A 16,448-nucleotide genomic window follows, 5' to 3' on the forward strand; every position below is an offset into this window, starting at 1 on the left:
TCTCTAAGTCGCAAGGTGAATGTACGTACTGTGTAGTAGTAAGCTTCATTATACCCCATAAAATGGATCCCGAGGGCACTGGCCCCTCAGCTCAGACCTTCATCCTTTTTCTACTCTTTTTCTGCTCTTTTTTCTTTGTGTCTACTTTGTATAGAAAATAATTAGGTATCCACTAACAGAATTTTTTCTTCTATTTTTGTTGTTCTGCTGACTGAATTAATAGACACGGAACAATATCTTCAAGACAAGGGAATCGAAAGGTTTCGGGGAGAGCATCTGAGAAAAGTGATTGGACGCGTATAGATGAGTTGCGCTGAATAAGATCAAAGTATCGACCAATAAGAAAAGCGGAATAATACATAAGGTGATCCCTCACTTGAAACTAAACAATCCTCCTGTTCAGTTGCCTCCAAGTCGCCACACGTTTCTCCATCTGGTCTTAGCTTGTTTCACATATTGCGCCCCCAGGGGCACCAACCATCTCATTGGAGTAGAATCAGATGGTGCAAGTTCCTAATGTGGATTAACTCGGGAATTAACTCTCTGTTCTTCGTTTGAAAGAATACATATAACAGCCTTTCCCTCTCTTCCAAATGTCCAAGCAAGACTTCCACATTCCTTCTTTTTTGTGCTGGCACTCCTTTTTACAGACAAAATCTTAACGATGTTCTTCTCTACATTCATGATCCTCGCTGCTGGCAGCCTCCCCTCATTTCTGGGGCTCCAATGGCTTCCTCTCATTCTCATGGCCACTTGCACAAGAAGATAGACCACTCTATCTCTCTTAATGAACGTGCCACTGATACTTATGCTTCGGTCTTCGGTGGTGATGGTTCCACCACCGATGGGTGGCCTAGCATTTCCCAATGGATCTCAACTTTTGACGAGCTGTAAGTATATATATATATGAGTTCGAGTTTCATACTTCAAAGCAGACCCACTGACTCATCAACAGGTTCGAGTCTAACAAAGAAGCCATGTCATCGAGCTGTGCTCAATGGGATGTCGCCGACAACTCTGATGATGAGATTGCCAATATCAAGAGCAGTATTACCTCTGTAGCCGAGTCAAGCGGTCTCGACGCTCGATTTATCCTGGCCATTGTCATGCAGGAGAGCAACGGCTGTGTCCGAGTTCATACTACTGACAACGGCGTTGTCAACCCCGGTCTCATGCAAAGCCACAATGGAGAGGGCTCCTGCAACAACGACGACGGTGTCCAGAACCCTTGCCCTGAAAGCGAGATTCTGCAAATGATCAAGGATGGCGCCGAGGGCACCACTGAAGGTGATGGTCTGAAGCAGTGCTACGCCTCGGTGACCGGCACCGATGCCGAAGCCTACTACCAGGCTGCCCGCTGCTACAACTCTGGCTCCATTGCATCTGATGGTAACCTGGGCCAGGGCGGCTCCACTCACTGCTACTCCTCGGATGTTGCCAACCGTCTCATTGGATGGACCAGCGGCACCAGCAGCTGCGATGCTAATACCGTCGGCGATCTCTACACCAGCAACTGGTCTGGCAGCAGCGACTCGAGCTCTGACTCGACTACTACCGCCTCTACCTCTGCCTCTGCCACCTCTACTACCTCTTGGGCTGCTGTCACCATCGAGCCCGTGACTGCCGCTGCTGCGACCACCACTACGGCCGCTGCTGCTGCCGCTATCATATCCGCTTCTGTTGCGGTCCAGGCTGCTGAAGCTGAGGTGACTTCCACCGCATCTGTGGTCTCCACCCCAGTCGCGACCTCGACCGCCTCCGTCGTTGCCACCTCCGTCGTTGCTACACCTACCGCTGCCGCTACCTCTGTCGACGAGAAGTACCCCTACGCAATCTCATCTTGCCAGGAGTACTACTCCGTCGTCGCAGGCGATTACTGCCGCAAGATCGAAGTCCAATATGGAATCACTGCCGCCAGCTTCCAGAGCTGGAATACCGGTCTTGACGCCTCTTGCACAAACCTTTGGCTGGGATACCAATACTGTGTGAAGGCTTAGACCATACAATCATTGACCTGATTTATGTAAATTTTTTTCCGAGGACTAGTTCTTCGGAAGTGATATTCACTCGTTTGAATATGTGTTTTTTTTGATGCGATTTGTTGCGATTTGACATTCAACTTTCCCTTCTTTTTCACCATCCCTATTTCCGAAGGCTGTGCCCAGGAATTTATTGTAGGGGTGGCTGAGCTCCCCGGAGCACTTTTACGAACAAAAACTATTGTCTTTGGAAGACAGTTGGCCATGCCTTGTTGCAATTACTCTGGTTAGCTTGCATAACGAGCCGACACGATTTGACGATTTCTGTTCTTTTAGATACCTCTGCTTCTTTCCAACTTGGTTGCAGATTGGACATAACAAATTAACAAGCACCATTTTTTGCCCTCGCAATGAATTCCCTGTAGATCAAAATCCTAACAAAGTACAGTTAGGCAAGTAGATTCTACAAAAGACCCTTCTCGACCCCCGTGCTTGCATCATGATCCTTGTAGTTGCATCATTTTCCCATCCTGCATCAGGTCAGTTGATAAGGCGAGGTCGGTGGGTCTCGATTTTAGGGCTGGCGCGTAGATGTAAAGGAACTTCAACTGCAGATCGTGACATTGATACGTTGTCTCTTGGCTACAGAAGAATAAAAATAGTGAGATGGAGATATTAAAGTAGTAATGAAGATTTCTTAGGTTAGTGCTGAGACCTCCTAGTATCTTTAAGCCTTGAAGCCACCATCATGGTCTGTAACGCTGTAACTTGGAAGTTGAAACCCAAGGTTGGGCTAATATGCAGTGTGATGACGATTTAGTGTTCTGGGTGCTTGGATTCAAGCATGGATTTGGACTTCGTTCTTAGATAGTTCAGTGGAACGAATGTCATTGTGTCTTCATACGATTTTCTACTGTCGGAACGGTGACGTTCTTACGGTGCATATGCAACTAGTATTCTTGATGGAATAGATCTAGGTGCGTCGATGCGAAGTTGTAAGAGGTGTGTTATTCAATCTTATCCTCGCTGTAACTAAATAGACAAAACTCGCTAGATTCACTTCATGTCGAACCAACAGCATCGGAACCATTGGTCCTGTGCCCCACTTTGGTCTAGTGGTATCGACATCTACAGAGCTCCAGGCGAACTTTGCTGCGGTATGCTTGTAGTAGATAGCACTTGTTTCTAGGCATATTGAAAAATTTAACTTCATCTTGGCGACAGTCTCCTGGGGCCGGGGGTCGGGTCGGCACAAAGTCCAAGAGTGCGATTTGATGAAGCGGTCTCTTCGTAATATTGCATTTGGAGAATCGGACATATGGGGATCTGTAAATGGGAAACCGTCACAGGTCGCGAAGATATCAAGACGGTTTGATAATGTAGCATTTGAAGGTACACCTGCTTGAATGGTAAACTCATCCGTAATATTCATTCGATGAGTCAATCTGGAAAGAGAATGAATGATATGATGCCATAATGAATGCATCACTCGACGGTATCTAACGGGGGTATCTTCATTATATGATGACGGGATATCACAAGGATTTTGGCCTAGTTGTAAGATCTGAAGGTATAGTAGACCTCTGAGAGGTATTATTACGCGTAAAATGGGTAGTGGATCGCATTGATAGTCAGGCTAGCAGGTAAGTCCAACTGCTATGTAAGATGGACTTGTTCACCGGTTCCGCGAGGTTCCGTACATGTCATGCCTTATCAAGCATAGCACTCGTACATAAGAAGCAACTTGGAGGTATTTACATGCGATCACAGGTGTCGGAGATTCTTATCTGCTTCCAATTTCTGGGATATATTATTCATTTCAAGGGCAGCAAGCTCTTGTAAATGTACTACATGTGTATTCAATCGGGATTCAATTACTATCTACCTGGGCAGGTACATAACAATACCAAGTTCATCACTGCGTGGAAAAGGGCGTTCGCTCTCGAGTTTCAACCACACTTGGTAGATGCATAATCTGCTAAATGAGATCAGTCACAGGTATAGTCAATCAGAGATAAAAAATTTAGGTGAACCGTAAAAAAAAAAAAAAAGCAGAATGGCTAGCTAAGTGGTTGAGTTGAATCTGGGCAGGACGAGGACGCAACTCTTCCAAGGTTCAAAGGAAGAAAGACATAATAGCTTCATTTTCCGAATTGGCAAAGATTCACTTCATTATCGAGGGGCCTCAAGGCGTGCTCTTGGATTACAAGCTATAACTATGCATACTCCACACCACAGTTCCAAGTCCTAGGCCTAGTGTTGCCTCTTTGTTAATTTCTATATTAGATTTTACAGCCGATGTTAGGAGAATCAAGCCAGGGACTAGCAGGGTATCGGCATATAGTGCTTGACCACGTCACCCCAGTGTCAATAGAACAGTCCAAGATGTCTATGCCAAGTGGGTCTCACTTTTACCCCGGATTAAATAAACGTCATCATTTCATCTGAAGGCATTGTGCGGAATATAAATGTGTCATTATAATGTGCCCATTGTTGAGTCTCCTGGGAAGTAGAAGAGCTTTTCTCACAAACCTTGGAAATGTAAGAGTCGAGGTGTTCAGGTGTAAATGGGGATTTTTTGCAAAGTTGAAATCAAGAAATATTTGAGGCTTAAGTGGAGATGGATCTTTGTTAATCCGCACTCTGTTTTTTCTTATTTCTGCAACCATGTGAGCACTGGTTCGGTTGAATTAACGGAATAACTCAAGAGCAATTGACTCAGTAATAGCTAGTATACTGAATTGGAATGATTCTATAGCCATTGTTATAATTTTTTGAAACATCACTGACTTGTTTCTGAACACCCAAGTGGGCCACAGTATCAACATTGAACCACGTAATGGGCTACAACACAGAAATGGCGACATCCATTCCAAGATTATTTCGCAGATTGATCCCGCTAGCTTTGGCGTGATAGATTGCACGCAGTACACAATGAATTAGCAGTGACTCGTCTCAAATCAAGCTGACGACATATGGATCTAAACTCCTGTCTCTTGTTCTGTGGTAGAGAAATATTTCCAGGATCTGGATCTAAGTGAACCGGCGGTTTCAAGATGCTGAGAGGCTCTTACTACGGGAAGATCAACAAGATCCTTTGCTTAGTTTCGAGAAACGCGAACTCGACGCGTATCGCGTTGCAGGATCAAGGAATTTATCCAGCGGCCATTGTTGGCTGTATGATAACGCTTGTAGGCATGGATCGCTGTTAGCGTTGTTCTTGACCGGGAGCAGGATGCGCGTTAGAACGAATCAAGTCACGACACAAAGCCGTTACGAGGTATGGAACCTTCCGAGCATGTCGGCAGTTCTTCTCCGTTATGTTTCGAAACAGAATGGCAAATCGGAGCACTGGAAAGAGTGTTGGTCTGACTCAACCAAGAACTCCAATATTCCAGGTTGTGGTGCTTTCTAGTATCCCGTATTCCATACGGAAATGCTCCGTGTAGAGGTGGAATCTGTGGATCTTCAAAATGCCAAGGTTGCTCGCTAGCGATTAATTGGACCCATAATGATGCTCACTTTTTCTACATCAAAAAAAAAAAAAAAAAAAAAAAAGAAAACTTGAAAAGAATTTGAAATAGTACATGAATAAACAGGGAGTTGAAGTCAGTGCCGAGTCTAGAATGCAGCATGTTCGGATGTCTACGCCGTTGACCTGTCAAAGTGACCGCTATTTGAAGGTTACTGCGGAAACTAACTGTCGTACGTTAATCGAGTGGATCCATAACATCTCACTAATACACGTTAGAGAACAATAATAGCTTTTAAAGTAATTCAAAGATGAATAAAAGGAGAGAGTATTTCAAGATTTAAAGAGTATATGGGAGTTAAGTAGTACACATCCACGGGTAGTATAGACTACTTCGTACTTGTACCAGTTCATTTCCAGCTAATTAAACGACAGGAAATAGAATGGAATCATAATGACATGCATAATGCCACTCTAGTACTTAGTCAGTTTCAGAATCCAGATACCTTGAGATAAAGAGTCGGTGAATTGAGAAAAGAATAAGAATAAGAATCTAAAGTATGATTTACCTTTTTACCCCAGCTTTTGTCCCTCCAACGCCAAGCCTTAAAGTGGCGATGGTATTACCACATTCTTGGAAAGGTAGGACTATAAGAGATTTAAGAGATTTAAGATCTATTCAGGGCGTTAGAATAAATATGGATTACGCTGTGTAGACTATGTAAAAGCAGCGGTGAAGGCTTAAGCCGACGTAAGTATTAGCGTCATATAGCGTCGTTAGCGTCATTTACTTGGATATAGTGATTTTTCTTATATTTTCTTATATTTTCTTATATTTCCTTATTTAATTTATTTTATATTACCCCAGAGCTTTTCTGATCCTATAGAACCAATAATATGATCATCACCTCCACTAAGCTTCTTGATTTTCATTCCAATCTTTTCCATATTTTCCCATGGTCTCTCCCATGGTCTCCCATAGTCCCCCATATTTTCCAATATTTTCCCCACTGTCTAGGAGAACTTAACCTCTTCCCCTCCTTTCCCCCTTTCATATTTCCTCGCCACTCAATCGCCAATTTTCAATATTGAAAAAGGAAATGGCAAATACCATGGAGCCATTTCTTTTCTCAATTCCGATCATGCATTAGCACCTATTTTCACGCTATCTCCGACTTATCAGGGACCGGAATTCGCCTTCATTGGCTGTATGCACGTTCAACATGGAAAGTCGTCGTTCGGCCACTCTCGGTGTATCAATCACTTTATTCGTCATCGCTAGTATCTTTGTCGCTCTGCGCTTCATCTCACGTGTTTTTGTTGTGAGAAGAGTTGGACTACAAGATTATTTGATGCTTCTTGCATGGGTAAGTACTAGCTGGAATCGTTGGGCTGGACCCCCCGGTCCCTGCAGGGCGCCACCCGACTCAACTGGAATTTACCCCGGCATTTCTCAATTACTCAAATTGACTGGTCACAGGTCATTGATTTCGGTTTTTCATTTTCGCTTTTCTTTGCGACCAAATATGGACTCGGACTTCACTCATACGATATCCTGCCTGAAAACGCCATTGCTCTCAGCAAGGCCAATTATGCCTTCACCGTTCTATACGTAAGTGGACATCCTACTCGGACATCGTAATTTTTCCCCAATTACTAATACAACTTACTCTGTAGAATCCGGCTCTCATGGCTGTCAAAACGTCAATTCTCGTTTTCTATCTGACCTTAACCCGAAATCAGAAGTGCTTTCGATGGGCCAACTATGTCACGATAGCAGTTGTGAACGTGGCGGGATTCTCTTTGACAATGATCAATGTCTTTCAATGTCGACCAATCTCAGCCTCGTTTCTCGCTAGTGCCCACCCTCACGCACATTGCATCGATATATTGACGCTCTATCTCTCCTCGTCCCCTGTCAACATCGTCACTGATTTGGCTATCCTTTTCCTACCAATGCCTCTCTTGACGGAAATGCGCCTTCCCAGAAAACAGAAAATTATCCTGGTCGTCACTTTCAGTTTTGGGTTCTTTGTTGCTGTGGTTGACGTGATTCGAATCGCTTATCTCCAAGACGCTTCCACTAATCGCCAACTAGCCGTGAAGGACATTCATATCCAAAGTCTTGGCGACTCAGACTTCAGCTGTAAGATTGATTATTCTTCCTATAACCTGGGTTGCGCTAACTTTGAGCTATAGGGTATGCGTCGCTCTCCTTCATGTGGTCGGTCGTCGAGGTCAATGTCTCGATAATGTGCGGTTGTGTGCCGAGCCTCAAGCCACTCTTTGCTCGCCTGTTACCGCAAATGATCAAGGATTCTGACGATGTCTATCGCACGAATGTAACTCGATATTATTCCGCGACACAGACCCAGGTTTTGCCTTCGCCAGCTTTGATGCCAGACTCCGACGGGTCCACTCCATCGATGTTACCTGGGGACAGCGCCAGAAGCAAAGGATCCCAAGCTAGAAATAACGATGCTCGACGTACTGATAATGAACTTATTGACATGTTTGATTTCCTCGGCCGCCCAGGAACGAATCCCATAGATACCGAGGCCAACACCCATACCACTACATCATATCCAACTGATGTCCCCTTTTTCGATTTTGTCAACATGAAAACCCCAGACAGCATGCTCAAGCTCAGCAACAGAGAGTCGATCGCACCAATTTCCCTCGCTACTCTTCTCTTCTTCCTCTTGGGATTTGCATATGGCTTGCTGGACGTACTTAACCAGCAGTTTCAAAGCATCGTTAATCTTGACTCGTGGCACTCTATGGGACTTCATGGCGCATACTTCGGTGGGTATCTTCTTGGACCACTCCTAGTTGGTCGACCCGTACTAAAGGCCTGGGGGTTTAAATACACCTTTATCACCGGGCTATGCTTCTATGCTTGTGGAACACTGGTATTCTGGCCATCCGCTGTGCTCACCTCGATGGTCGCATTCACGGTGTCTAATTTCCTCGTCGGTTTCGGGCTCGCCATTTTGGAGACAGCGGCAAATCCTTTCATCGCACTTTGTGGACCCCTTGAGAACTCTGAGATCCGACTCAATATCTCGCAAGGTGTGCAGGCTATTGGCAGCGTTGTGTCTCCACTTCTCGCCAAGAAGGTTCTTTTCAAAAGTGTGAAGACCGTCTCGTCATTGGTAGATGTTCAATGGACCTATCTCGGAATCTCTCTTTTCGATGCGCTTTTAGCGATGGTTTTCTACTACTTGCCTATTCCTGAAGCGTCGGACGAAGATCTAGAGGAGCTGGCAAACAGGCGCCAGAAAGACAACAAAGCCAAAGTAGCCGGGATCCCCGTGATCTGGCTCACCCTGGGACTGGGCATCTGGTCGCAGCTTTTCTATGTAGCTGGGCAAGAAGTCCTTTCAAGTGCCCTGGAATCTTTCGCGGCAGCAGCGCACCCCGATTCTTCTCTGGGACCATTTGAATTCTTGACCATTGGCCACAGTGTATTTGCCGTTGGTCGTTTCATCACCGCCTTCACCCAGTGCTTTCTGAAGCCGCGTTGGATTTTGCTGTTAGCTTACATCGGATTGATCGTCTTCTCAGTGCTGTGCATGAATACCACCGGATCGGCTGCCATCATCATGGCCATGATGGTCTACCTGTTCGAAAGCGGTGTTTTCAGCACTATCTTCGCTATCTCCCTGCGTGGAACAGGAAAACATACCAAGACAGCTGCTGTCTGTCTCAGCATGAGTATAAGCGGTGGGGTCTATTTCCCTTTCGCCCAGTACGCTGCATACCTATCACGAGGAGAATCGTACTCAATGTGTGTGTTGGTGGCTGTCTTCGCAGCCGGATCCATCTTCCCCCTCTACCTTAACCTGGTGCCTGCCGCGAAGAAACAGGTTGACCCAGTACCGAACGAGTACCTTCGTCGCCCTCGCCGCCGGAGTTGCGCAGTGGTCGAACATCCATCTGTTTTCATCGAAAAGGCAAATCCTTCCAACGGGGGCGTTCTATCGCGCCGACGAAGTCTCTCAAACCCAGATGATCTGCCTGACTTTCAAATCCCCGGCGAACCTCCGCCATCTCGCAGATCTCACAGCTTCAGATCCAACTCTAGCTCTCATTCTCAGAACCCCTCCAAAAAAAGATGCTCTGTCATTACGGAATGAGTGTCATTGAAATCAATTCGGTACTTACCATTTCCCGAGTACCCTTTTACCTGCCTGTACATAACGACTACCTTCAATACCCACCTTACATGGCGCCTTTGTTTTTGCTTTGATATCTTGCATGTACTGGGTGGATCTTTTTACTTAACTCTAGCACTTTAGCGATGGCGTCGGCGGCAATTCTGTTTTCTTTTTTTTTTTTTTTTTTTTTTTTTTTTTTTTTTTGTTTTTCCCCCGCATTGTACATAGTGGCTTCATACCTACCGAATTGGTTTCTTCGGCTCATCTGATTAATCATTGAATGACCCAAATCCTGATCAAATTTAGTCTGTATTTGGAAATTGTACACAGCATTACTTGCATTATCAATATTTATGCCACTAACCCACAATCATGGGAAAACTTCCGAGCTCCACACGGCATACGGGAACCTGGTAACCTGATGTTTTCACTCCACCTCTCCATAGACTCCACAGCCTGTTTCGAAAAGCCTTGTACGGAGTAGCGTCGGTGAAGTTTGTATAACTAACCAGAAACAGCGAAGAAACAGCTCCGAGACCAAAGCCATCAGTTTCTATTCGGGTAACAGCAGGGTATAGTGTGACCCGTTACCAGAATTAGAGCACTAACAGTGAAACATCAATGCTCCGTCCAATATAAGCATCTTCTACAATCAGAGCTAGTATCTAGTTATTCTCCACGTTAAGGTAAGATTTCGATCCTTTCTCCCTGTAGGTCCACGGCGACGTCTACCCGACATACACCCGGTGAACCACACCAAGAACGCCCGTGCCATTCGTCAATCGGGGCTGTTCCCATACCCAGAGTTAGGTCGGGTACCCAAGCCAAGCTCCCATTGAGTCCACCCTACTCCATCTACAAAGATGAAATGAGACTAAACAAGGTCTACGTTGGCACCGTTAACTGCCACGGCACCATATTAAGCTGAAACGAGCCGAGCTCTCCACTTTAGGGCTCGTGCGAGCGTCGCAACGTCGCGAACGCAGGCACTTTGATAAAGAACGTGGAGCAATGGCGTTAGCCTTGTCTTTTGATTCCATGGTTCTGTTCTCCCGGGCCTCTGGAATGGTTGTTGTATCCGAACCGATGATATCGGGAGGGATTCATGAGGGGGCTGTTAGGATATGCCGAGGGCTGATCAGATTGTATCGCCGAGGTATTGCTTTCAGTTCGGTTTATCCACCTCATAACCCAGGTCCACGGGTAGTTTCTAGGGTTCTTCTGGTTCGATTGACGGGACTGAGTTAGACTAGACTCAACTAGGAAATATTATTACAGAATACTTTGATATTAGCTTCGAGTCCACTTTGTGTAAAGCCAGGAGGCCTGGGCTTAGCATTCGGTTCATTTCCCAAAAATATCAAGCAGCTCCGAAGCATACCTAGGTAGATCGTAGAATATATGACGAAGTGAAGCTGAAGATTATTCCAAATAAATTGTTTGAAAAGGGGGTCACAAGGTCCAAACTACAATAGAAAAAAAAAAGAAACAATTGAAGAACAGAAACGAAATAAGAAGATCTGAGCACGTCAATATACTCATGTAGTAGAAAAGAAGCAAAGGGGGGCAACGGACATCGGGGGTTTTAAAAGCCGCATAATTCGTTTCAGCTGCGCCACAAGAACTACTTCAGGAAATGGTGGGAAAAGAAAGCAAAACTTGTTTTGGAAAGATTTTATCTTTCCTATATTTTTTTTTCCAGCGAAACAGAATTTATATTAGCTCTTCATTCCGTCGGATATAGTTGCTTACCGTTTACTGATCTCCATTATATCTCAGCTACCACAATTCTCAACCCATGGGTAAATAAGCCATTGAAAAAAGAACAAACAGGGATTAAGAGCGAGACCGAGGTTCACTAGTATTAGATCTGGATTGTCTGGTTCCACAGTGGAATGTACAAACCAGTGGGGGGTTGGAAAAGAAAATTTATATAAAAAAAAAAAAAAATACACACCAATCACTAGTCATCACTAGCTGTTTCTGAGTTGATTTTTTGCAATTGAAAGATAAATTTCTAGTCCTGTTGAAGCCTACCAATTAATGTCTTTGATCCGACGGATTTCGTCAGACGTTGAAAATGGTGATAGTTTGGTTCTTCTATTGTTGTAGCAGACATGTGTGAGGTATATATTCATCAATGTCTAGTTCCAAGGGTTGGACGTAAAGGGCGAATAGTCCGTGTTGATGCAGTAAGAATGAACGCTAAAGAGTCGGAAAGCAGACATGATCGCTAGACAAGGTCAATGGGCTCAACACCATGTCGCCGGCCCGTATAATGGCCCCGGAAAGACAAGAAAAACAAAAAGGGGGGTAATATGAAGACAAGCCAGAAGAGAAAATCGAGAATGGGGAGTAAAAGAACAATTCTCAGAGGGCATTTCGAGGTTGCGAGTTTTGTGAGGATGAGTCCTGTAGAATATCTGGTGCGCGAGGTCCAACCATCCAATCTTCCATAGCAAGCCATTCGCTCCAACTGCGCTCAGCACCTTCGATCTCTGCATCCAACGGTCCTTGTAGCGGGCGCAGAAATGGGATAGTCTCCAATGGTGACATGTCGTAGTCTTTCTTCACAGAAGCCCAACCGCCGCTCTTTGCGGCGAATAGATAGTTGCGCCTTTCTTGCTCGTGAATGGGACCGATTCCAGAGCTCCAGTCATCACCGAAGAAGCCATGAAGAACACCCGGAAAATCCATTCCAGTAGCGACTAGGCGACGAATGTATGGAATTAATGTGACGGAGGGTGGGCCGGGTGCTTGGCCTTCTGCAAATGGCGCTGGATTTGAATTGGAGGTTGGATGGGATTGTCGCTGAAATGGGAGTCGGATATTCAAGAATGAAGAAAGCGCTTGTACGGGGATGCTGTGTTGGGCATGATCCAGGAAGTATTTTTGGCAGCTCTGATAACGAGGATACCACTCGAAGATGTCAAAATTTTCTTGTGGTCTTCCGTGAGGGGCACCTAGGCCGATCATGTTGGCGGGATCAAAAAGTGGTTGTGAATTCATGGCTGAAGGTGTGGTCGGTTCAGTCACTTCTACTGGCTTGCCGTTGTCTTGTCTGCTGTCGTTTATTGTCTCAGCGAAATGTTCTTATTCTTTTATTCCAAATAGTATAGGATGTGCCTTGTGTTTTGGAGGGGGAGGAGATATTACTTAGAAAAGATATTCCTACCTCGACGGACCAAAAGAGAGACTCGCCGGGAAGCGGAAGGTGAAGCAGAGCCAGTAGATCGAGATCGGAACAGATCTCGGATATTGAATCCGAATTCAGATCCTCTTGATTGAGACTTGTTGGACATCTGTCAGAGGGCCATCTAGTTCGATACCAGGGATAATGGTAGAAGAATATACGAAAGAGGAAGAAGGAAGAAGGAAGAAGGAAGAAAGAAGGAAGAAAATAATAGAAAATAGAGTAAAGAAAGTTAAAAGCCGAACTTGTTAAAGAGTTTCTTAGAAGTGGATTTTGGTGGATTCTGATGTATTTTTGGTTCTAAAATCTAGAGAAAATCGGAATTGATCCATCAGAACGGGTCTATCCGAGTTATGGAATGAGATCTTAGTGTATTAGGGTATTTCAGTTATCATATATAAAATATAAATATCAATTCTAAGCTCTATTAAATTATTTAATTAAATTTTGGTTCCAAAGTTCTCTCCTTTTTTTTTTTTTTTTTTTCTCTCTCTCTCTGCAAGGTGTCTAGTCATGATTGGAACCTTTGACCACGCAATTCCATATAAGTATCAATATCATGCTGACAATTCCATTCATCCTCATGTACTTCATATCTAGTCCGATCGGTTCTCCTTTCCATTCCGTCCTACACTCAAAAAAAAAAAAAAATCGAAAATTCACTACAATAAAACGAGATAGCGTGATCGTATGTGGCGCTCCTACTAGATCTAGTATCATAGAGTACAAATGAGCTCTATCCAGCCTTGGAAGGTCCTATCCCAATACCCAGCCGCATTTTCATCCCTTAGCAAGATCTTTGACCATTCAGCATGCGACAAAGGAGAAACAATCGCGATCTGTTCCTAAATTTAACATCATGGCGTCAATAGAAGAAGTAACATGCTGCATAAGACCAATGTCAACAATTTGAATGGCCCAATCGTAGCACCTCTAATTATCGACAGCACTTATTGTCCATATAGGCCTATCTCAACTTCTTATTGGAGAAAGGGGAGGTTTTCCCCTTTTCAAGAGCGGGTCCGTAAGCTGCACGCAATCCGACACGTTCCAAGGTTCCCAACAGTATGGATACTAGTGGCGGCTCAAGACTTTATCCGATTATGTGGACTATTTAGATAGTAATAGATCCCGGTCTCTTTTGACCTAATGCGGCCACTGGTGTTTAAATTATCAACTCAACGTCATGTTCTCACACATTACCTAGGTACCTTGACTTGTAGTACATCCCGCTGATATCAGATGTCGTCCACAGGTCTGAGGTCTGAGGTCCCAGCGCTACGCTCTGCAGGGATCTTGCAGCGGCAACCCATGTTCTAGGGTATGCAGGCTCATCTGTACGGATTACCGAGTACGGGTGTACGGAGTACAACTCGTGCTGGTAATAGCTCTACGAATCCACTACCCCACCTGAAGGTTAAGGGGTCGTGGACTAAATCAATACTTTAATTTCATGATGTACACCAAAAATTGAGGTGAGCAGGAGAGCGTTAATATGAGGTCCAAGGTTAATCCTCAATATTGATGGACGGTCAGACCCCCAGACCCCCAGAGCCCCAGGGCTATGTAAGCAATAATCCCAGGTTCTCCAAGCTCTGACCAAGATTCGTTTAAAAGGAAATGTGACCTATCAATCTGCAGATCTCCGCACGGCCTCTATGCCCAACCACATAATAGAACATCCGGGGAGGTTTCAAAATTTGAGGTTCTTCCAGATTAACATCACTGCAACTTGCTTCCATGGGGTTGCCACTGTGGGGTGGTGATGTTCAAGGTTGAAGTACGGTGTCGATCTTATATTTCGGCCGGTAGTAGAGAAACAGGCATGCGGCGTGAAGATCTCTAAACCTTGGAAGTGATTTGTATTATACTGCGTTGTATTGGGCCGAGGTGGAAGCGGTGCAGCAGGGTTCTCTCAAGGGATTCCAAGGGAGGGAACACTAGTCGGATGATCGTCCTGTTTATCGTTTGTGGGATTTGGATTTAGATGCTCTGACGGTAGCAGAGTTGATTTTATGCACTAGCCACTTGTGGCTGAGAGGTTTACTGCGATGTGCTGCATATGATCTCGAGGTCAAATAACTTCAATTGTCGGTGAGAAATGGACAGAGCTAGAACTAACCTTGGCATTTTAGAATGGAAAGTATCCATCCTTACCTAGGTAAGGGAGTTGTGGGTTTTGTTTACAGTAACAGCCCTGGAGAACCATTAAATGGCCAGGTCCTGAAGTCATGAGTAGATGTGGTGTCCACCAAGAAACTTACCTAAGTAACGTCACAAGCTCCTTCGATATTTTATTCCATTTGCTTTATGAAACGACTTCATGAACGCTGTTACCATGTCCTCAAACAGAGTCTGACCGTGCTCATCCTAAGAGACTCATTCTGTAAGATCAATGCAAGCCCATGGTGTCAATATCGAACAAGAAATCTACCTAGGTATGGACGGACGGATGGATGCAGGTAGCTTATGATTCAGTATTCCACCTGGGCATTCTATACCTAGGTACCTAGATTCTGGAGTAAAGAATCTCAATACCTAGGTAATAATTCATGACCTTTGTTTCCTCTGCTGAGAGCGAGACTGCTTGACCGTGACCGTCCGGGTGCGACCATAGTTTTTGGACAGGAATATCAGGTCCATCGTGTATCTCACGTGACAAATCTTCGATTAATTTTCATTCAAATGGGATAGAGAAAGCCTGCTACCAGTAGCAAGAGTAGAAAAATAAATAGATGTGTTTGTTGAAAGTAGAATAAAATTTGACTCGGAGATTGATAAGATTAAGCGGCACCTACATGATGCACAGACTACGTACTAATCTCAAAGGTTCCAAGGGCCCGGGATTACTAGTAGCACTAAGATCGATGAACAAATCCATTGGAGCTCAACTGATCCTTATGATCCTTCGGAATTGCTAGGTCTCCCATTGGCCTATATTTCAAAAGTCCAAGATGCGGGAACTTAGTGAGGGGCCCGGAAAAACGAATCATATGTTTTTTTTTTTTTAAGTTTTGCCGCTGAAGTCGGGTACGGCAGTGCCTTTTGTGGGTTAAGTAGGGTTCTTTCTATAATAACATTACGGGCAAAACTCCGCATGTTGTACTCTGTAGCATTATTTATACTCTGCAGGCCAATCTCGATATACATAAGGCACGTCGTGCGATGCCAATAAAAACTCCCGATCGTCGGCATTTACCCGGTGAGAGTGTTTATCCTAGCCTATGAGCCGTATTACATCCTTTGTACTAAAAGATCTGGAGGTGGGGCCCCGGCTTTTAGGTGAAGAGTCCGGAGTTGTGCTTGCACTCCGAGTGTAGTCGCCGTTTGCAGCACATGGCCATGTAACGCTATGAGTATCAATTCGAACTCCTAGAATATTATTAAAATAATAGATTGAATAGGTACCAAATAAAATAAAATAAAAAAGTATGTCGGAGGGCATCGACCCGACAAAAACCTGGAGAAGGGATTATGAATGGCTAGAAATTGGACGCCACCATAGATAAGGATGAATCTGTGACATTAAAGTATAGGATAACATGAACTTGTGGACCCCCGAACTTCGGACATTCTCTCCCACGGGTCTCTTGGATCTCTTGTGTTACTACTATAACTCCATAATCTCCTGTTTCTCCCGTCCT

General features: G+C 44.7%; 3 protein-coding genes across 3 annotated transcripts; 2 read left to right on the plus strand and 1 right to left on the minus strand.

Annotated features, from left to right (window-relative positions):
• Positions 1-726: 726 nt before the first annotated feature.
• Positions 727-1,997, plus strand: N7495_000565 (LysM peptidoglycan-binding domain-containing protein; the record flags this gene model as incomplete). The annotated part of the gene is made up of 2 exons (XM_057203235.1): positions 727-890; positions 956-1,997. The coding sequence occupies 2 exons, from the start codon at positions 727-729 to the stop codon at positions 1,995-1,997; spliced, it is 1,206 nt and encodes a 401-aa protein (XP_057067308.1).
• A 4,677-nt stretch (positions 1,998-6,674) lies between these two features.
• Positions 6,675-9,590, plus strand: N7495_000566 (putative MFS monosaccharide transporter; the record flags this gene model as incomplete). The annotated part of the gene is made up of 4 exons (XM_057203236.1): positions 6,675-6,818; positions 6,866-7,063; positions 7,129-7,597; positions 7,651-9,590. 4 exons carry the CDS (start codon positions 6,675-6,677, stop codon positions 9,588-9,590), a joined length of 2,751 nt encoding a protein of 916 aa, XP_057067309.1.
• A 2,391-nt stretch (positions 9,591-11,981) lies between these two features.
• On the minus strand, positions 11,982-12,620 carry N7495_000567 (uncharacterized protein; the record flags this gene model as incomplete). The annotated part of the gene is made up of 1 exon (XM_057203237.1): positions 11,982-12,620. One exon carries the CDS (start codon positions 12,618-12,620, stop codon positions 11,982-11,984), a length of 639 nt encoding a protein of 212 aa, XP_057067310.1.
• Between the last annotated feature and the right edge of the window lie 3,828 nt (positions 12,621-16,448).

The sequence above is a fragment of the Penicillium taxi genome, assembly GCF_028828555.1.
Source record: "Penicillium taxi strain IBT 34144 chromosome Unknown utg000001l_segment0_segment0, whole genome shotgun sequence".
NCBI classification, from domain to species: domain Eukaryota; kingdom Fungi; phylum Ascomycota; class Eurotiomycetes; order Eurotiales; family Aspergillaceae; genus Penicillium; species Penicillium taxi.